The sequence below is a fragment of the Xyrauchen texanus genome, chromosome 36 (genome assembly GCF_025860055.1).
Source record: "Xyrauchen texanus isolate HMW12.3.18 chromosome 36, RBS_HiC_50CHRs, whole genome shotgun sequence".
NCBI classification, from domain to species: Eukaryota; Metazoa; Chordata; class Actinopteri; order Cypriniformes; family Catostomidae; genus Xyrauchen; species Xyrauchen texanus.
In genome coordinates, this window is record NC_068311.1 from 30,927,681 (window position 1) to 30,951,507 (window position 23,827).

At 37.0% G+C, this 23,827-nt stretch overlaps 1 protein-coding gene across 3 annotated transcripts in view; it reads left to right on the plus strand.

The window, feature by feature from the left end:
• The first annotated feature begins 1,163 nt into the window (after positions 1-1,163).
• LOC127629756 (endothelin-converting enzyme 2-like) overlaps positions 1,164-23,827 on the plus strand; it is a 91,481-nt gene continuing 68,817 nt past the window's right edge. The window contains exons 1-2 of one of the 3 annotated variants that reach the window (XM_052106980.1): positions 1,164-1,306; positions 1,407-1,484. In XM_052106980.1, the coding sequence (XP_051962940.1) occupies positions 1,452-1,484 (33 nt within the window). In that variant the 5' untranslated portion in view covers positions 1,164-1,306; positions 1,407-1,451. Of the gene's footprint in view, positions 1,317-1,406; positions 1,485-15,729; positions 15,855-23,827 lie in introns of those variants that run through there. The other 2 variants (XM_052106979.1, XM_052106981.1) reach the window with 2 other exon arrangements.

A 23,827-nucleotide genomic window follows, 5' to 3' on the forward strand; every position in this document is an offset into this window, starting at 1 on the left:
TCTTGTTCCTAACCACCTAAGTTTACATCTAAGTGTACTTTTTGTAATTTGGGGTATCATGCAGTTATAGCAATGAATAGTATAATAAATGTTTTTGTTCAACAGCACTTTTCTTAACCCTATAAGCCTAACATATGAAATAATAGTTAGATTTTTTTAAATCACAATATGAAGGTAGACATTTTGAAATTATATTTCAAGGTCTTCAACTTCAAGAAGAGCATGGAAACTTTCACAAGGAGGCAGTAGAAATCTAGAACATTGCATACAACAGGTTTTTCAGCAAGTTGATGATGAAGTTGTTGGATTTCGAAAATCATGTATCAAATATGATATACACGGCATAATAAAGAGTGGCTCAAAAAATATCATTCGAAACAGGAAGGCAAAAGGGTCCTATAACAGGACTGGGGGCCCTCATAGTCACAGGGCCCTATTGAGGAGGGCCCACATATTCAAGTATATATTAAACATTTGTTTTCAAATTTGGCCTGGTCCATAATACACCTATAGCTGCGTTCAAACTGCCAGCGACACACAGTGACAAAACAACCTCATCTCTTTCATTTTCAATGAGAGTTGGCGGCTTCCAGCAACATGAGCGACAGCGACCGAATGTGGGTGTGTCCAGCGACATGACAAAGTTGAGAAATGTTTTACTTTATGCAAATGAAGAGCGACTTTAGGGAGCGACAGCCAATATGAGAGAAGATGGTAGAGCTCACGTAATCCTAATATTTTAATAATAATATTAATTGTAAAGAAACATTGCTGTCTAGACTCTCCAAACACACCACTAGTGACCTAACCGCCAGCCACTGGCGACATGCAGCGACAAAGTAGCTGGCAGTGTGAACGCATCTTATGGCTGATCTGAAGAACCTAACGTCAAGAACTTTTGTAATCTCCAAAGAACCATACCAGCTCAAGAACCCTAACACTTTTAAGCGTAAATGAAGAGGATATTTGCGCTTATCCCACTTGATGCATATGTTATGACAGCCTCAGCAATGTACCTCACACACAGATGCGTCAAGAGTTGGAGAGGGCGTGCAGGAGCGCGCATTAAATCACGGAGCCGACTGCGCGGTAGCGCGCACAAGAGCGAAGGGGCGGGGAATACAGGAGCAAGAGAGAGAGAGAGAGAGAGAGAGAGAGAGAGAGAGAGAGAGAGTGAGTGCAGGCTGATCTCTATCTATCTCCTACAGACATCTATGTAGCAAAACTCAGAGCAGAGGACGTACTGGTCATTGGCAGTGCCATAAACCATCATGCGCGCCGTATTCTGAAAACGTTCAGCGATCGGGTAATCGCCTGTCAGTGTTTCTTTTCAGCATTTGTACATCTCAAAATGCGTCTGCAAATGGATCGATGCTTTTAACTATAATTGCTCATGTTTGTTTCAGGCGCGAGGAATGGCTTAGTCCCATGCGGAGCGCCGATGCTGCACGATGAGTGTAGCGCTGCAAGATTTACGAAACAACGTGAGTCGCAGTGATGCTTTTTTATTACATCAAAAACATCTGCAACTCATTTCAATGGGCGAACATATTGTGATCTGTATGAGACTGCGTGATCTGCTTCAAATGAATTCTTGGCACGTCAAAAAGCAAGTCAAAGGCTTGTAAGGAAATCATTCTGCAGATTTCAGGATAAACCACACCAACGTTAACTGCGCGCTTGTTTTTCCTGTTTAACCTACTCTACGGTTGCGCGTCAGTCTCGTGTTTCGCGGGGATTGATGCAACACTCATGACAAATATTTGTTTACTTACATGTTTAGCTGCTGTTGTTATTTTACCAGCTGTTTAGTTTGCTGGTTTCTAGTCGTTTATGTGAGCACTAAGAGGCTTTTTAGACGAGCTCTATTAGGAAAATAATCAGTCTATCATCAAATTGTGCGCTGAGCTTAAATGTGCCATTGCGCTCGAGCGAACACGAGTCCTTATCGCTGTCTTTTCCTCAAACAAACTGTTTATTCTGCTTTAAACATGCGTAGGTTGAAACATCACATACAGAATCCGTTTCTTTCGAGGAATCACTCAGATTGCTTTCTGTAGAAACGTTCGGCAGTCCTGTTTTTAGTTACTGGTTTTTATTCATTTCACAATTTATTCGCGACGTTTCGCACGATTGTTTACAGGGAGTGGCTACGAGAGCATCTTGATTTGCACAACGCTTTATATACTGGCGTACGTTTCCATGGCAATGGGGGTTCACGCGAGGAGAGTTCACTGTTAATCATCCTCCAGCAAGCGCATCTTTAAAACATTTATTTATTTGGGTTTTTCACGAGTAGGCTACATATCACAACTATTAGGCCTAATATGTCTACAATAAAATTTGTCTTTAATAAAGCTTACATTTTTTATATTCATTTGATGTTTTATTTGATTAAACTTCAGTTACGTTTTTTAACGAGGTTTGAGACAAGCCACTACATAAAATTAACAAAATGTTTGCATTTTTCTGAAGAAAATGAAATTTCCATGTAATGTCTGACTGCAAATAATTCGTGACACAATACTGGGGTGTTGGGTAGTTGCCAGGGAGCTGCTATCCGGTTTCTAAGGTGTTCTTTGTGGTTACTAGGGCTAAGCTAGTAAGTAAGTCAGAAGTGCCCACCCCCAAGTCTCAATGATATTTTGTTTCTATGGTATTCTTGCCTTAGCAAACACCACTCATAACAGTAATTATTTTTTTGCATATTTAATTTGCTCAGAGCAGCTGTGATCACACTCATGTGAACTTGTACTTTGTTTCACTCATTTGCAAGTAGTGCTCAGAGTTCATGATATAGAGCTGCACTAATTAGCCACAGTTCAATGTGCTGTAAATCAATTACTGCTTGCAGAGCAAGGGCCATTTCCCCAATTTCGTTATCTGCATTGGCAAGATAATTTATGTACCGACTGAAGCATTTCAAACACTGTGTTCCAAGTCGGTGTATTAATGGTATATGTTCACCATAAAATTACATCACCATACTGTAGTCCTTGTGAAGGGAAGCAATTGCTCCACGACATTAGCGGTTTTAACCACCATGCAAACCATGCAATTGTGTGGGGCCCCAGATGTCGGGGGGCCCCAGTAGGAAAGCTCAGCAAAAAATGCTTGAGGAAGCAGCTGGGGTTGGCACAGTTTTTTTTTTAAGTAGGATTTGTAATTTATGAAAAAATATATAGGCCATCTGAAATTGTTTCGCGCATGTTCTCTCACTCACAGATATGTGATATGCGCGAACGGATGAGTTAGGGGCTGTTCACACCGAATGTGTTTTTGCCTGTGTCTGCTCTGTTTTGCCATTGTTTTCCTATGTAAACACATGCTGGACGAACGTCCATACCTGCTGCACCGCGTCTCGCTGTTTCTTCAGTGTCTCACAGAGGACTGGCACACTTTTAGACACTGTGTCAAGATAATAAGAGCTTCAGGTTTAAAAAATGCATGCAGAGACACCTGTGTTCTGTATCAGTCGTTGAACTATGTATAGATTTTTTTTTAGCACAGGTGTCACAAAGATTTAACGTTCTGAACAAGTTCAGGTTGCAAAGAGGGGACTGTTACAATTATTCCAGATTGTTCTGCAACAAGCAAATTTCAAAATGCATACATAAAATACAGCCTCAGCATCAGAATATAAGCTCCAAGTGAAAGTAAATAAGACAGGATATATATATATATATATATATATATATATATATATATATATATATATATATATATATATATATATATATATATATATATATATATACTACTGCATACAACAAATCCTCTAAGTAATAATAATAATAATATTGTATCATATTATAATGGCAAATTGGACAACAATAAATAATTGTTGGGTTATAAAATTAATAAGTAACAACTGAATTCCAAAATGTTACTGGGTGAAGTAGTGGGTTTCGCACACCCTCTTAAAATTATTATTGTTTTTTTTATATAAATTTATGTTGGTAAATATAGCTTTATTTTATTGTATTGTGTATTGTGGAAAAACAGGAAAATATGCATTAATTATCTTTAAATAGATTTTTGAATATTTTTGAATGTTCTTGTACTAAAATGGTTGATAGGATGAAATTAAAATTATGATTTAAATTACATTTTATGTCATTTAAGCAAAAAAAATAAATAAATAAAAATGTGGCCAAAGCTTGGTCGGTTGCTTGGGGTCTCAGAAATTGTAAACCTGCACCTGCTCCAGCGCTACGCTGAAAAGGCATTTTAGTGAATGTTTCGCCATTTTCAATAGAGTTTATGAATTGATAAAATTATAGGGGATAGTTTACACACACACACACACACACACACACACACACACACACACACACACACACACACACACACACACACACACACATTTTGAAAAGTTTAGTTCCTGTTTCATGTCATGTGATTCCCTTGTCATGTGATTTCTTGTTTCCCTCCATGTTCATGTGTCTAGTTTTCATTGGATGATTGTCTTGTTATCTTGTTCTTTGTGTTTATTGGTTATCTTTGTCATGTGTTCTCCCATGTCATGTGTTTAAGCCCTCATGTTTACCATTGTCCTTGGTCAGTTATTGTGTTTGGTAACGTGTTCATGTTAAGTCAAGTTTATGTCAAATTTAAGTCAAGTTCATGTTTATGCTTCATTAATGTTTATAGTTAGGGTTTATTGGTTCTCACTTTAGTTAATAAAATTGCACTTGGGTTCTTCAATTCATCGTCTTCGTCATTGTCAGTGCCAGCGCTGAAGAAAGAAAGTCATACACATCTAGGATGGCATGAGGCTGAGTAAATATTGACAGAATTTTCATTTTTGAGTAACCTATCCCTTTAACCACAAGAGATATTTAGTGAAGCTTTGAGTGGAGTGGATGACCAGTATGTGTTCTTTTAATGATGATTCTAAAACTTTTACACTTGGTCACCCAACTCTTGAATATTAGGTTGTATCCTTGGTGCAAACATAGCTGAACAGATCTGCAACCATTAAAGTGGATTGCAACCACTGATATGCTTTTACCCTCTACCTGATCTGAGTGTTCTCAAAACATGTACTGTGTAAGGATGCTGAGAGATGTGCACTTTGGGAATCATTAACATTTTGCAGAAGCAGCTAGCAATGCAATTTGCCTGGGGTTTTCACACATTTAGATAACAGTGCTGTTTTGTTTAGTCATTTCGTGGAATTTACCATGAACTTTCTGCAGAGCTTTGCTGATGTTTGATGTGGCCGGAGACGTACTGAATTATGCTGACAGTTATTAGATTGTAGCTATGCAGATAAAGATTTTACACAACTAGCATGCACATTTACACTTATTGAGGGCAATATTTACCCATACCAGTCTCAGACAGTGTTCTCTTTACCATAATTAATACCATTTTAGGCTTAGAAGTGCATATTGCGGTGTGGTAGTAGCACTGGGTGAAATATATAGAAAAAGTCAATATTTTTCAGCCTTTTGGAGTGATTGCCACAAACCCTGGCAAGAAAATGTCCTGGTCATAATTAAATAAACCCCCCACCCCCCAAAAAAAGTATTTTGTAGCGCTATTTTCAGGACACTTGAGCACATTTGACTCCTTAATTCTCATTACCGTAACATATTCCAGTTTTGTACTTTTGCTATTACCTTTGTTTTCAATAGTGATTGTCATTACCGTAACACAGTAATTTTTTTTTTGTTGTTGCATTTTTTGGTTTAATACATATAATCCTACATATAGTGCGGATTCATACAAATCGTTGAGTCCGAATTTTGAATCAATTAATTGAAACAGGACATTTGGACCCGATTCACGAATATTTATGAAACCAACTCTATTTTGGTATGCTGTTTTTTTCTACTGAAGTTTCGGAATAGAACTTAAGGAATAGTTACCAAAAAATTATAATTATCTTATCAGTGTGTCTTCCGTTCATTCCAAATCAATTTTGAAATCCAAAAAGGGAAAATAAAAACTTTTGATTTAGTAATTATTTGCTTTGGTAGAATGATTAATTAAAACAGGTTTTTTCCCTTTTTAAAAAATGCATTATGCATTCGGAAAAGTATGTTTGAGGAAAAATGACCTTAATGCTGATTTTGAAATTTAGATTTTCCAATTTTCTGCAACTAATCTGTTGGCTGTTATTTCCCGAAATGTCCATAGAAGGTTGTGTAAAAGCTAACAAGGATTGACACTTATAAGCTACTTTATATTCTGCTGTTCCTGTTAGGATCATAGATGCTGGAACTTAGTTTAATATGGGGTGTGGGAAAAGGTAATAATTACCAGAGTTTCTCCCTGATTTTAATCCGGTGCGAATCTTTCATGCCAATCATTTTTATGGAATGTACGTTCACGCGCAAATAAAGATTATCCCGTAGACTATTTTACATTCTATAAAACGCCTGGTAAAAATAACCCTTGTTATAATACCGTGTAAACTGACATGCTGGTAAAAAGCCACTGAATCTGCACTGTGGAACCTGTGAACCCTTTAACTTTCGTGTCTGAAGTGGGTGTTGGCCAAGAGAAGACACCAGAAACTATAAAACGCACTTCACTCTAGAACAACTGCAGATAATGCTGGCTGTTGCATTTGGACTGATGCATGTTTTTCTCAAGCGTATAAAAAAAAGGGCGGAGGGCGGGGCCGGGTTGTGATCCTACGCACCCGGTCCCGTATTAGGCTAATTATCCCTTTAACCCTCACAGAGGCATAATTAGCCTAATACGGGACCGGGTGCGTAGGATCACGACCCGCCCCATCCTCCGCCCTGCCACATATATATATATATATATATATATATATATATATATATATATATATATATATATATATGTGTGTGTGTGTGTGTGTTTCTGAACATATTTTGCATATTTTGCAGGGACAAATATAATGTGAACGGATTGTCCATATTTTTTATTCAAGAGTGTAATATAGGATTTCAGGCTTGCTAATATCACCAATTCTGTTATATTTTGCCTATTATCTATAATCTGAATAGTCACATCCTCTTACCCCACGTAAAATGTAGATTTGGTCTATTATCTTTACTTCCCCTGCTGGTGACTTTTGTAAGTGCTAATGAGAAGAGTTATGTAAATTAAAAATAGGAGTTTTTAGATTTATGTTTTTCTTCTCTTCAGTTTTAGTTTTGAGAAGGGATAATGAGAAACAGACAGAGAAATAGAAAAAGGCTAGAATTCTACTTTTTTGAAAATGAATCAATTTGTGTATATAATTTTTTTACTTGTGCAGAAAAAAAAAAAAGGAAAACGCCTGTTTTTTGGTTATCCATTTTTCCGTTTCAAAACGGAAATGGAATGAACGGAGGATACACGGATTACTCACCTGTATGCCATCTCAAATTCAAATTTGACTTTCTTTTTTCTGCAGGACAACAAGTGAAGATATTTCAAAAGCTACAAATGAACTCCAAAAAGGACATAAATGCAGCATAAAAGATAATCCCTCCAACTCAACGGTTTAATCCATGTCTCCTGAAGCAATATGATTAGCTCCATTACACTTCCTTGTGCTTGACCGTATAATGAATAAAAAGTTCATTTTTGTCTGTTTCTCATCCAAAACGGAAACATATCACTTTAGAAGACATGGATTAAACCACTCGAGTCATATGGATTACCATTATGGTGCTTTTATATCCTTTTTGGAGCTTTAAGATTTTGAACCACATTGACTTGCATTATATGCACAAAAACATCTCGTGCAGTGTCTCCATCAAAAAATCTCTCTTTGTGTTCTGCAGAAGAAGAAAAGTCTTAAGAGTTTGAGACAAAGTAAATGATGAGAGAACTATTATTTTTGGGCGTATTATTCCTTTAACACTCTTATACTTCAATGGGATCAAACTTCAGGAATTTATTTAATGTCTTACTGTCATTATAATCAATGCATTATTCTCATTGTCGCCGAAATGATTGCGGATATATTTTATGAATATATAATACATTTTCAAGCCATTTGTGGGAGTAGTAGAAACATTATTTTCTCAGTAGCAGTTTCTGTTTCGGTCTACTCTCGGAACAACTTCTCAAATCCAAATCCAAACCACAACCATCATTGGAGCGAACGCAACACTGGCTCTGGATCAGAAGGATAGGGAGACTCCAGGGTGTAGTTTGCTGTGGGAAAAGCCGGTTGTAAAGATTTCTGGAGGTGGAGTGCACTCTCCTCAAACCCTGCGTGACCCCTGAAGCACTGCTCAGGGCTTGAGAGCACTGGTACATCCTGCCATTGGGTGTGTTAGAGAAGGGAGATGGCCACACTTTCCTGTCCACGCCAAGACTCCAGCTGTATGTGTGCTAGTGTGTTCAGGGTCCAAGATAAGGTCAGCAATAGTCAACAATCTCAGTCACCATCTGATGCTCCTTAAGGATGGTCTTTTGTGAATGACATCTCCTGGGAATAGAGGCTTTTAGTGTAGGACCATAAAGATCAACTATCATCCCATCTTTTCATGCATCCATATTCTTCTTCTTTTAACATTGCCTTTTGTTATGTTTACCCTCTGTTTACCCTCTCTACGATCTCTTTTTTATCTCTTCGTGTCTCCTTTATTATAATCTGTTCCCATCGTTTGGATGCTTAACATTCTGCCAGCTCTGCACTGCAGTACCTGTGAGCTGGCATGAAAATAACAGAGGAGAGAGAGAGAGAGAGAGAGAGAGAGAGAGAGAGAGAGAGAGAGGAGAGAGAGAGAGAGAGAGAGAGAGAGAGATTTGGTTTAGATTTACATGCTGTGTTTGCTTCTTTTGTTTGTTAGCAGCATCTCAACTGTGAAGCTTTCAATTCCTCATCCTTTTAATCACATCCTCCCCCAGTAAAGTAAGGGATTGTTTGATCACTCTTATTAGATTTTAACAAAATTGCTTTGATCTTTACCCCCTTTTTTTATTTGCATACCTGGCATTTTCTTCTTCAGTATTTTGTTGTGTTTTCCACTAAAAACATATCCTTAAATGAGTAGTTCATTAAAAAAAAAAAAAGATTTATATATATATATATATATATATATATATATATATATATATATATATATATATATATATTTTTTTTTATTGGAACACAAAAGGAGAATATATAAATAAAATTGGAATACTGGTCACTCTTTTCCATGTAATTACAATGAACATAGAATGAAACTTTAAAAACAAACTTGACATTTGAAATGACCTTTTTTACATTTCCGGGTTCAGGACAATAACAAATATAAATGTTGTGCTCCCATTTGGTCCAACAGCTAAAGAAAGAATCCAATATTATATTTCAATGACTTTTAAAATGAAGGAAAAATAGAGATAGCTGGATTACGACAGTCCGAAGAGAGAAAGGTGCCAAATTTGCTGTCACTCCCTCCCACTGATTGTTTTTGTAATTAATGGCAGGGTAATATAAAACACATTATATTTGTATTAAATTACACTAAGTACTAAAAAAATGAATATACAGTATATATATATATATATATATATATATATATATATATATATATATATATATATATATATATATATATATATATATATTTGCTAGATTTAGTCTGCTAAAAATAATCATCATAGTTTGTAGCTGTTTGTGGTGTTCAAGAGAGAAGTAGTAATGTCTGATTCATTCAGTAGTGCTGGATCTTTTTAATGAATCCCAGTTGATCCCAGGGGCATTTCTAGGGTCAATGGACATCCGGGGCTTAGCTGAGAGACATCCATGTATGCATAATGCACGGAATACTCTTTAAAATAAGTTTATAAGATACATCGACAAAGAGTCCATTTTTAAATTAAGTAAATCTTTCAATATAGTTTGTTAAACAAAACATTTGTTGGATTTAAATCTTTTCAGATCTACCATCTGCTTTATTCCAAAACAAACATGTAGATAGAACACACACACACACACTTGTAGTGTTTCCATGTTTTATGGGGACTTTCCATAGACATAATGGTTTTTATTCTGTACAAACTTTATATTCTATCCCCTAAACCTAACCCTACCCCTAAACCTAACCCTCACAGAAAACTTTCTGCATTTTTACATTTTCAAAAAACATAATTTAGTATGATTTATAAGCTGTTTTCCTCATGGGGACCAACAAAATGTCCACACAAGGTCAAACATTTCGGGTTTTACTATCCTTATGGGGACAAAAAGTGATAAATACACGCTCTCACACACACACACACACACACACACACACACACACACACACACACACACACACACGAATTGAAGCCAATTATAATTAAACACAGAGAAAATTCTTGCACAAATAACATTGTATTCAGATCAGATCAAGTGAAGGCCTGTTATGCAAACCATACGCGGTTATCACGGAAACAGAAATGGAGCGGTAATATATAAAATTATAATTAAAACATTACACAAAAATGAAAATAATGTAATGATAAAATCTACAGTTGATACTTAACAGTTACAGGGCTGTTAAGCGACAAAAAGTAAGCCTTGCTTAAAAAAAGTATGAATGAATTTTATTAAAAAATAAACAGTACTGACTGAACCATATATTTATTTCATTTTTTAAATGAAATAAATATATAAATATTAATATATTTGAACTAATATTAAAATTTTAAATTGACGTTTTTTCCATAGTCCACAAGAGGGCGGAATAAATACATAAACCATTCAGCACCGTTATATTATTGCATCTACTGTGCATAAAATAAATAAATGTAAAAGTTTTAGTCGGTTCATATTCTCAAATGTTAAGTCAAAAGTAAAATAAGGGAGGAAAATGCTTCAATAGACAGTTCACATGGTGTTACACTTGCACTGAGTCCTACTACTCAACTCAAGCTTCATAATAACAGCGAAATTCCACATTGTTTCTTTATTCAGTACAGTTGTATGTAGAGTAAAACTATACAAAGATAGCAGTGGTATTCGGCTGAACTCGGTGGTGAAGCGTCTCAGACTATGAGCCCAGGCAAGGGGCTGTTCAATCAGATGGAACACAACAGACTGGAACCGAACACGAGGATCTCGAGACACATTTCCAATTTAAACATCTTTCCTGACAAAACATTTAAACAAATCATTACACCTAATAAGAGAGCAAGACGCATCAGTGAAGCGATAATTTTTATTTCGCCTCTAGAGGCCGCTCTCATACTGTATAACTGTATGACCAGTGGACTCTTCCCAGCTGCTCCAGCACTGGACGCAACGTGGAAAAACTATCGGTGTGGATTTTTGTTGATAACCACTTGTTCCAGAAATCTTTTATCGGTGCCTATTAATCAGCAAAACCGATATATCGGTCGGCCTCTAGTTATATCAGTATTCTAAGAAATATCCTCACCAAGACCAATGCACGAACCATATGTCCGGAATCAAGGTAATTACATCCAAAAGTTCAAATATTATTGGCTGGATCAAATGTAAATTCTTATAGACGATTGGCCAGTTTACATGACAGTCAAAACTTCTTGTCTGAGCAGGCGGATCTTGTCAAGAGTGAATTAATGTAAAAGGAGACACTATTTAATGTGCAGTGAGCAGAATAGTAGTTCTAAAGGATTTTATTTACTGCACGCAAGAAAACTCTGCGATTACTACATGGTTATAAAAACATTCTGGACTTTTTCTGAATCATCCGGGGCTGAAGCCCGGTAAGCTAGTGGCGTGCCTGGTTGATCCGGTTCACAAAACCTGTCTGAATGATTCATTTATGAACATGCATCATATTTATATGGCATTTGGATAATGTTTTAAGCTTGAAAGCTTCAATTCACAATAATTGCATGGAAAAGCGTAACCAGCACAGTCTTCAAAATGTCTTTTTTTGTGTTGCATGGAATAATATAAGTTATACAGGTTTGGAAAAACATGAGAGAGAAAGAGAGAGAGAGAGAGAGAGAGAGAGAGAGAGAGAGAGAGAGAGAGAGAGAGAGAGTAACTGCAGTTGGAATAAATTTACCTAAAAAAGCTGAATTGCTTAAAATGTTATGATTGTTTTCAAAGAATGTACCTTGTTTTTCTTCTTCACTCCAGTGGCAATTTGTATTGTTTAAAGCAGTAGTCTAACAAAAGGTAGTGAGGTGTATGCTTAAACCAGATAAAAAAATTAAATAAATAAAATGCCAATGTGTCGAGGAAAATAAAACTTAATTCAAGACATATTAATTCAAGACATATGTGAACCACTTTGAGTTGCATTTGATGTATGGAAGTGCAGTACAAGAAGTGTTTTAATACAATTATTTATATTATTCTCTGAAATGTCTTATAATTTTAAGTAATTCCAATTCTTAAGTAAATTAATCGTTTTTAAAGTTTAAATTGTTTTTTACTTAAAGGTGCACTTAGTAACTTTTGTCTTTGTGTCATCTTGGACTTACACTGACACCTAGCAACTTGGATGCAGCATCATTTAAAATCAATAGTTTTCCATTTCAGATGCCATTGTAGAAATGTAGTATTCACAGTCAGCCATGATTACTTTAATCAATGAGTGAAAATGTCAAATAAGTTACTAAAATTAAGCGAGTTGTATTCGGATGGTCATGTGATTCTGAAATGGCAGCCCCCACGTGCGGACCCTCTCCATGTAGCTTTTATAAGGTTACCGATATGACTACAGTCCTGATTTCCTACATATATTGCAAAGTTACAATTCATGTCTTTAGGAGGTAAACTTTTTTAATGAGGAAAAAATTACTGAGTGCAACTTGAAAATATTTTCTTGCACTGTAAGATTTCTGGATACACACACACACACACACACACACACACACACACACATACACACACACACACACACACACACTTGTTGTGTTTCCATGTTTTATGGGGACTTTCCATAGACATAATGGTTTTTATACTGTACAAACGTTATATTCTATCCCCTAAACCACCCTACCCCTAAACCTAACCCTCACAGAAAACTTTCTGCATTTTTACATTTTCAAAAAACATAATTTAGTATGATTTATAAGCTGTTTTCCTCATGGGGACTGACAAAATGTCCCCACAAGGTCACAAATTTCGGGTTTTACTATCCTTATGGGGACATTTGGTCCCCACAAAGTGATAAATACACGCTCTCACACACACACACACACACACACACACACACACACACACACACACACACCCCTGTGTGGAACCTTTAAACAACAGGAGGGAAGCTATTTGAAGTCTGTCAGGATTGCACAATCTGAAATACAAAGGAAGACAGGACGTAAGCAGTTAACAGATGACGACAGGCTGTGAGGAACAGCTCCAAAGAAGAGTATGACGTTAGGATGGCTCCCTCCCATGACTCTTCTGGTGCACTTCCAGTGTAGCTCTGAGCAAAACTGTATGTAATTGCATAATTTGCTTATTATATGCTTGGAGTCCAACCTTTTCCATTCAAATGTGTGTCAACAGCTTTGTGTGCGTAAGAGAAACTGTGTTTCTCTTACGCACAATTTTAAAGAATTTTAAAGAAAAGAAATGAAATGCCCTGCAAAAACTCTATGCACTCCTTCCACAGTCTTTTTCTTTTCCTTCCTTCCCTCTGTCTTTCCTCCATTCCTCTAATTTTCCTTTGACGGTCTGCGTGCAGAGAGTGAGGTAACCTTGATGCGCAGATCAGTGACGTCATTCAGCCTCCCTAGGGAAGACACTTCTCTTTTTCTCTCACACACAGTGTTGTTCTGTTTAATCAATGACATGCTGAAACTAAGGTTGGCATAGCAAATGTAAAAGAGAATGTACATCAAAAAACATTGTGCCCTTTAACTCCAACCCTTTGATAACATTCTGCCTAACATCTCCTGTTGTGTTTCATGGAAGAACAAAAGTCATATGGATTTGGAATGACGTTAAGTTGAGTAAACAATGACAGAATTAAAATCTTTGGGTGAACTATCCCTATAAAGCAGCCCTCAGCGGGTCTTTAGGTTGTGCTTACTTGTTTACAGAGAGCGTGGGACGAGCTTGTGTGAAATGCACTCAAGTGTCTAACTGCATCAGGGCATGTTGGGCTGCCGGCATGGAACAGAATGGTGTTTTGTACAACAACAGTATGGCTCCCTTCGCCCGGCCTCAATGGAAGCCCCCTCTATTGGTACAAGAGTGCTAGCACACTCTGAGTAGGCAGCCTGAATAAAGTCCTTAAGAATGAGTGGACAGGAGACTGTGGGAATGGGAGGTGGTGGGGTGATTGTGAATGGCAGTTACTGTGAAGGAGATATGTACCCAGGAAAGAAAGGGTTGCAGTTTGTTTTTATATGGGTGTCCTGATGAAGACTTAAATGTATGGTTAAATGTGGTGAGATGGTTGAGTTTGAAAGTTAGAGTTTTCTTCAGATTGCAAAAGCTTTCTCTTTTTGTAGTTTCATTTTCTTTGGGATTGCCAAAAAATACAAATTCTGTCATTGTTTACTCACCCTCATTTTGCTCATAAAACTGTATTATTTTCTTTTTTCCATGGAACACAAAAGTAGATATAACAATGACAATATTGATGTTGTGCTTCTCTCATGAATCCAAGTTGTATAGAGCCCCTTAAGGCCTTTTTAATTTTTCGGTATGAATGTCCGTTCCGAACGAGCTTTTGTATGTTAACAATGGATTCCAAATATAAGCCATCTGTTCTGTCATCCATACTCTTAATGCAGCGATTTTAACATTTGAGTCGTTTTACACATTGACTGTAAAGCGTGCAGCAAATATGGAAAGTATTTTTATTTCATTAAATCGCATATTTTTTCGGTTTAATAGACACACTAGCACTATCAAGATTTTATTTATATTAATTGTGCAGACATTTTTCTCAAAAATGTGTGAGCATTTGAAAGGAGTCTTGTGCTAGTCAGACAGTGTGTGACTTTTGAATTGAGTCAGTGCTCGGTATGGTACACACTGGTATTGTGACATCTTTTTTTTAATTTTAGTATCCACTTGGTGCTGGTACTTTTGACTTCCTTTACACTAAGTATGGTATAACTATGGTATTTGTAGTAAAGCCATAACCACAACATTAACCATTGTTTTACTACAGTAACCATAGTAATAATACACTAAACCAAAACGATGGTGATAAAAATAATTCTACCCAAAACATGGATATTTTTTACTATAGTAATACCATGGTTAATTTGTGGTACATGTGCCATCATTTTAAAACCATTTTTCTCACCACAAAATAATTAAATAAATGAATTAATAATAATAAAAAAATGGTTATATTTTAACACGTAGGATTAGTTGTTTTAAAGTTTTAACGATAGTTCCACCTCGTGAAATTCTAGCAGTGCAAAATGATTTTTTGGGTGAATTATTTGTTATTTTTAAGGCATTTTCCATGTAAAGCGAAAAGGCTTGAAATTAAGGGGAAGCAGATGCCCAGTGTGTCAAATATGCTAACCACTGGGCAATGGCACAGACTCATGGCTCTTTGCCTCTCTCAGTCTTTCTCTCTCTGGGTGTTACTTTAGTTTATTTGGAACTCTCCTCTATTATGTCATGTTGCATGAAGTAAGCAGCCTCCCCACCCCCACCCCAAATGCTTCTCGAAGGCTTGTTTATTTTCTCACTATCATCACCCCATCTGAGAACTCCTGTGTTAATTCTTTCTCATCCCCCCTTTTCTTCATGTTCCAAACCCCCTCCTTCCCTCACAGACTCTCACAAATGTGTTCCGAAATGTGTTACCACCCTGCTTGATGTTTGTCTTTTTGTCCGTCTTCCCTTGCATTCTTCCCTCCCTCTCTGAGAGCATTCTGTAAGCTGTTTATGGTCTTTCTGACAAGGCCACCAGAGAGAGAGAGAGTAAGGGAGAGAGAAAAGGAAATGAGAGGGGGAAGGCAGTGTCTTTCGTGTACTTGCAGCATTTGAGGTACGTAAAATGCTTGTTCCTTGTTCTGTTTGATGTGGCGTGTTGAACGAAGCCGTGCTTTATCGTTTTGTTTACCTGTTGTGCAAAACTGTTGACAGCTGTTGCTGGTTGACTTAATAGGGACTTTACTTAATAGGAATGATGGAATAGGAATAGGAATAGTCTATGTGTAATGTAACAATGCTACTACTGCATACTACATTTTTCATTAGCATGACAGCTCATCTGTTTCCAAACCATGTAATGTGCAATGCTAGCATTTGTTCCACAGGTGAACAATTACACGAATATAGTTTACCTTATTTTACTCACCTGTGGGGTTGAATGATAACCAAAATAAAATCGAAATCACTAAATGACTCAAACCTTGAGGGCTGCAATTTAATTAAATAAATAAATAAATAGTCTCAACGCGGTGTCTGCTGTGCTGCCCCTTTGTGAATTGTGTAGTGCTTTCTTTCTTTTATTTTTTCTCCCAATTTGGAATGCACAATTCCCACTACTTGGTAGATTCTCGTGGTGACGCGGTTACTCGCCTCAATCCGGGGGGTGGAGGACAAGTCTCAGATGCCTCCACTTCTGAGATGTCAATCCGCGTATCTTATCATGTGGCTCGCTCTGCATAACACCGCGGAGACTCACTGCATGGGAGGCTCATTCTACTCTCCACGATCCACGCACAACTTACCACACACCCCATTGAGAGCGAGAACCCCTAATCACGACCATGAGGAGTTTACCCCATGTGACTCTACCCTCCCTAGCAACCGGGCCATTTTGGTTGCTTAGGAGACCTAGCTGGAGTCACTCAGCACACCCTGGATTCGGGGTGGTAGTCAGCGTCAATACTCGTTGAGCTTCCCAGGCTCCCTGTGTAGAGCTTTCTTAAATACAACGGGATCACTGTATGACACATGTGGTTTCAGAGTTGTTCTGTGCTTCATACACAAAACTCTGAGTGACAGTTGTGCTCTGAGTTCGGTTAGGTGTGCTATAATGATCTGAGCACATTATTTAAAACGCCCCAGATTTACTTTAATTGCACATTTGTGTAATTTCACATACGTCTATTTTTGGCCACTACAATTTTGGTTTGAAAAAAGATTTGAGGCTTTTCCGAGACAGCATAGTAAGTTAAGAAATTATTAAATAAATAAATTACTATTAAATAATAATAATGATAATAATAATAAAAAATAAATTATAATAGTAATAATTATAATTATTATTATACAATAATATATTTCTATAATAATTTCTGAGCATTATTATTATTGCAATAATATGATATTCAAGTATTCTGGGTTTAAAAAAAAATTATGATGAAAAGTGAACTGACCCTTTCACAAACTGGACAAATAGTTTTTAACAAAGCAGACAAAATTATTTTTGCATTTTTTAAATGTATTTATTTAGTTTGGATCTTTTTAGAGGACTCAAGTGTAAACAACCTTTCTAGAACAGTACTTCTGGTCGGCAGTAAAGCATGGGCAAAGCATGGTTTAATTTGGTTAAAGGAATCATTCATGTTTTTTGTTTTATGTGTATCATATCACAGTTCAAATCGCAATTTTTGTTTAAAATAATAGCAATTAGATTTTTTTGTTTTATTATCATGTAATGTAGAAACTTTGACTCACTTTGTGTTTTAAAGTCTTAAAAAGTGAATGTTTATCATTGAGCCCATTGATATGCACAACAATATGCTGATTACGCTCTAAAATTTGCTTTTTTTAATCTGACAATGCAAGAAATCCACGTTTACATGACATTTGAAATAATCGGGTAATTCTCTGACGTCAAACCATGAAGAGGCATGCGCTCAAAACGTCTGCACATTGAATGAGCCGGTTAGAACATCAGGTATTCATAAGCCTTTTTATGGCCTTTATGCCTTTACTTTGGCTTTGTACATCTTTTTGTGTGCCGACATGGTTGCATGACGTCATGCACCTACATCTTGGCAAAAACAGAATTCTAGATTGTCTATAGGACTTCAAGTGGCATTCCATTGCACTTTTCTAAGCAGGAGGTTGGTTTCAGAGTTAAAATGGAACACTGCATAAGTGTAATTTGATCTTTAAACAGTTCCCCCCTTAAGCATTTAGCTGGTTCAGTTAGAGACACAAAGCCTTCAATACGGGACATTTCACCCATCCGACTGGGTCCCCTGTAAGCAGTGCTGGGAGTAATCAGATTAAAAAATAGTTTGTTACTGTAATCTAATTACTTTTAAGTCAGAAGTAGTGTGACACATTACATTTGAAATACTTGTAATCAGTTTTACAGTTGCAGTTTCAATTAAGTGAATTACTTTTGGATTACACATATTTTTAATAGATTATTCATATTCAATTTAGATAACGAAATATGTTCATATGTACTTTTGTTAGTTTTTATTTCTGTGACAGCTTAAGGACATGTGCCCCCTGAGAATGAATCAGAGATAATTAGTTGTTTGCTCTGTTAGCATGAACAGATGTGTGTGTGTGTGTTTGTGTGTGAATGTGTGAGTTATTTAGCGGGTCTCGCTGTTGGAGTGTGGAGAAAGGTCATGAATTGAAGAAAAGAGGAAAAGGAGATTGCTGAACCCTGACTTCCGTTTTGTGTCACCACTGAGAGCTCGGGCCAGCAGACTCTCTCTCACTCCCCTCATTCACTCTTTCACCCTTTTTCTTTTGCTTTATGAGAACTGTAGAATTTACTAACAATTACTTTACAATAAGTTAATAACTAATCTAGAGAAAGACTAATGTTAAAACACTCTTCTATCCCAGTTTAAACATCTTAAAATCCATGATCCCGGTTCCGGGATTTAAAATTACGTCAGTAATAATGTACTTCCAATTTTAAATGTATGCGGAGGAGTTATGAGCTCATATCTGGTACCATTTGAAAGCTTAGAATGTCTACTTTCTTGAGATATGCATCACTTTGGCATTTGTTTTACACTAAGTAACTTATTTACAATAAATTACATAGTTCCACCCATCAAAAGTCCTGTCATAATTATGTGCGTTTTTGAATACATATGTCTCATATCGCTCAAATATGACGCACATGTACAAACCATGTATCAAATGAAAGCTCTCATTGCCAGTAAGAAGTTCCAATAAGTCTTTTTATTGAGGTATAATCACATATCTAATACACTTCGAATGAATCATGAAGTATACAATCAACATTTGTAAACATACAAGTGAAATTATTGAATATTTGCCGTGCTACTCGCACTAGACAGCACAGTTAGCCACAAATGCTACATAATCCTTTACCTTAGGTTATTCTCTGCAAAATTAGCCATTTTTCAGTGTTTTCTGTGGTTGTGTGCCCAAGTAATCCCTCGATATGTCACACGAGTGCAGAAACACCACAAACTAATGTTATATGATATTCAACAATCCAGGAAAATATGTAAACATCCGATCCGGATAAAGCATATATTGCCGTAAAGCTTAGACCCTCCGCTTTCCGGCAATGTCTCTCAAGATCAAATAGACCAATCAGGGGCTGTGATATTGCATCCAGACTGTGAAGTGATCACTGGGTAGGTTACGTGCATAAAACACACAGACGCTGCCTCACCAGACACCAGACCGCATATTTACCACTTTCAACAGTGTTTTATGTAATGACAAAGGGTTTTCTGTAAAATTACACTGGGATTTTGCATTTATAGCACTGTATATGGGTATGGGGAGACTTTAGATTTGGGTAGGCGGAAAGTACACCAAAAAAAAGGTAATATTCCTCCCTTCAAATAAATTGAAATAGATATTAAATAGAACATGATACAGACAAAATTCCTTTTTCAGGTATTTGCTGACATCTAGTGGAAACAGCCAAAACTGTCTGCTTGCTGCTAGGGTTACAGGGCTTGAGTTATACACTTTCAAAAATGAATTTATATAAAAAAATCAAAAAGCTTCTTTTTTTAGGAGGGTTATTACTGTTCAGACAACATATATTTATTTATTTTTTTATTTTTAGCAGTGTTTTATGCTACTTCAAAGGGTTTCCTGTAAAATGACACCAAAACTGTGTATTTAGGCCAAAGTATGTGGGAATGGGTAGGCCAAATCCAGGCGGAAATCCCCAAAAATGGCAAGGATCTTGTGCAGAGACTATAAGTAAGTCATCCATAGGTTGACTTCCTGAAGAGTGTAAACAATGGGGTTTTGTGGAGCTTTCAAACATTGTATTGTTTTTTAAAAATGTCAACTTATGGCTCAATTAATGGCGTGAGTTTGAGGTGGGACTAACTGTTTATAGGTGGGCTGGAAGGCTTAATAAGGACTGGGTGATAAAATCCTATAGACTTACATTGATTTAGGGACCCAAGCCATAAATAAGGACTAGAATATCCTAAAGACTTTGGGGTAGGCTCTCTTTTGATTTGAGGTCGCTTTGAGCTATTGTCACATAAATTTAAACATAAAATTGTATTGAGTTCTTACAGAACAGAAGCGTATAATGTCTATTAACATGGTATAATATGCTATCTACCATTCTCTCTCAAAAGGCACTTTGTCGATCATTTCTGTGAGCTCACTACTCTTGAGAGTGTTGGCCTAATTACATATTTAGTGTCAGCCAATATATCAGAGCATTCCCAGCTGGTCACCATGCACTTTCAGCAAGCCAATGTTTTTCTGAACGTTAGTGTGTTTGTATAATCCACACCCTGAGAGGAATTCCACTTTTTCCAATGATTAGGGAAGGCCACTTAGGTTCTGACATTTACTGTTAAGATATTACATATTGCGTGTGGGACATTGCATCTCAAACAGTCTCTTTCAAAATGCCACTTACTTCCTCAACAAAAGTGTGGTTAGTGCGCTAAAATAATCATGTCCTGTGCTACGTGTTAAAATTATTTCTAGCAAAGTTTTGTCTGTCAGTTTATTCAAATTTATACTATTTTAGCATATTTTAGCAAGTCAAACAATGTAGACTGTAGCTCTGTTCCGACAAGAAGTGAGCTACCTATCTCGCTACCCACAGAGCGCGCACATAGGCAGCTGCTTTGGTAGCATCTTGGCCATCAGTAAGTGACAGATTTGGATTCAAATAGCACTCCACCCTGGAGGCTTGACTCGTAATTGATTTTAATAGACTTTGACGTTAGCATGTTGCTAAGCTAATATGATAATAGTCTGATAAGCATAAAAATACATAGCACACACAAATACTAAGTACAATTATTATTTATTAGAATAGGGATGCATACAGATATCCGATCATTCAGAACAAAATCGGCCTATACCGGTAGCATTATTTAGGTGGTTTACATTATTAATAATTAACATTCTTTAATCACATTAACTGAATTCTGAATAGCCTTGTGTCAGACTCACATATAACTGGTAAGATTTCTTAATTTCTAATGATTTCTGTTTTTCCGAAAAGATAGAATGTTCTTAACTTATCTCACATTAACTGAATTCTGATAGATGAAGCTTGTCCCTTTTTAGCTGATGTAGCCTCTGCTTTAGCTTTTACAAACTCCACATGCTGTGAGTTTTAAGGTGGGTAATCAAATTAGTTGTTTTAAAGTTTTAACGGTGGTTCCACCTTGTGAAATTCTAGCTGTGCAAAGATAACAAATTAAAACTCTGCTTTCATTGTTACCCAGTTAAAAGTAATTCCACACAAGAGACATTTTCTTTCACACTTATCTTGCCTGACGTGTTTTTCTGGCCCTGTTTGAGTGACAGAAAGTATTCAGCCCTGATCATTGGCTAGCTTTTAACAATCGGGTGATGTTTGATGAGTGCGAATACAGATGATTGGCCAATACATTGGTGCATCGTTATATTTAATTGCACATAACTATTTTTATCAGTGCTTTTTAGTATTGAATGAAATATAATAATATTTCTCGCTTTTTCAACCATATTTATTTTTTCACTGAGCTTAGTGCAGTGTATTCTCTTTGAAGGATACATGCAATGCTCACTTAGAATTTGGTCAAAACAGGGTATCTTAAGAGGCAGCATACCTATGTTATGATTCCTACGTTTTAGACCACCTTTATGTTGGTAGCATGTCTATGATGCCTGAAAATATTGCCTTTGTAGGCAGCCCAATAGGTTTTGGAACAGAGCATGTGTGTGAGTGATAAAGTATGTGTATGTGCGTATGTAATTATTTATACTTGGTGACTTGGACCTCACCCACAGCTCCAGTAACAGAATGTCTGAGCACCTTAATTTGGGGGCTGCAGTGTGAGGATAGCCCATTCTTTGATCTTTCTGTTTTCTCTCTTAGATCAAGTAATGGCAATGCTGTCGTTATAGCAGGCATTGTTACCTCATCTTTTCCCTGGATGGTCTCTTAAGGCCAACACAAACGTGTGTGGCCCTGTGCATCACCCGCTAGTCTCCTCATAACCACCCAGAGTGTGTATGTGTGTTTGTTTGGGTGTATCGCACCACTGTTGCTGGCCTTCACTCCTTTCAAGGTGGCTTTGGGTTGGCTTGGGTGGGTTTCTCAGAGCAGGAGTGTGAGGGTATTTCTAGCTGTCAGGGGCAGAGGTTGGGTTATACCAGCCTACCCACACTGAGCTGTTTCCTTTCGAAAACACTCCTCAGGAAACCACTTCAAACAATCACATTCTGTGCAGAGAAAGGCCCACACCACTCCTGGAACTTGGGAAAACCTCTCCCTTCCCTTCGCAAGGCTACTCCTTTTCTCCATCTCGCTCTCATGAGCGAATCTTCATCTCTCACTGCTGTTTCTGTCACATTTGCTGTCAATTAATACACACACACACACACACACACACACACACACACACACACACACACACACACACACACACATTTGCTTGCTCATTTAGTCAATCAAATATAGTCATTGTCATCTAACTGTTTATTGAGTCTTGTTTAATCTGAAGGAAAGGAGCATAATGGCTAACTGGGGTCTATATTCTACCCTTTACTATAATTTTTCCCTACATGGAGTGCACTTATAATGTTAGTCACTTGTCACTTTCACACATACAGCCTTTTTCAGGAAAACTTATAGTGTATGATGCTCCACGACTCAAAACTGAAGTCATATGGTGAGCAGCCAATGGAAATTGATGGTCAACACTGGACAACGAAGAATTGAAGATGGCGAACAAGCGGAGTGGAGAAAACAATAAACGCCACCTCCAACTCGCGTCACAGTCTCCGTCTTTCCACACATGACTGCACCTAAATGCGCTTTCTTTTGAGACTCGGAACAGAGAAGCAGCAACATTAATGGCAGCGCTCCCATACGTCCAACTTTGTTTACATCTGTAATGAGTCTCCTAGAATGGGGCAAATGTTTAGGTTACTGTTAAGTTACAAGTTAAATATAGTTTAGTACGGATTCAAGTTCCTTCAATCTGTGTTTTGAACACAAGAATGTATCTTCATATTGTATCTGCTGAAGGGTTGGTTTGTTCTCTGTCAGTGTCACCAGATCTTGAAAGAAAAACAAGCGACCTGGTCTGCAAAAACAAGCACAAATTAAGCGATTTGCCTCACCAAAACAAGCTAAAATAAGCAACCCCCATTATAGGGTTCCCACTGTCATGGAAAACCTGAAAATATTAGGGAATATTACAAGTCTATAATGAATATATATGTAGTTTTTCTCTGTTCAATATATTTTTAGCTTGAAATTGCGTTGAGATTTGCAGGTCAGATGACTCCAGTGTGTTTGACACCACTGATGTAGAGTGTGGCTCTAACAGTATATGGGGTTATTTGGCAGCTGCTATTATTAGTGGTGGATTGTAGTTTATTTTTCTTTAAGCGCCTAAGCATTAGCAAGCTCAAAAACGCAACTGTACTCTGGAAACAAGCCCAAAAAACTGCATCCCTCAACTTCCTATATTTATAAGCGACTCATGGAAAAAAAAGGCCCAAAGTCATTATAATAAGCAGACATGGCAACACTGTTCTCTGTATAAGGTGCATGTTGCCTATACAGCTGCA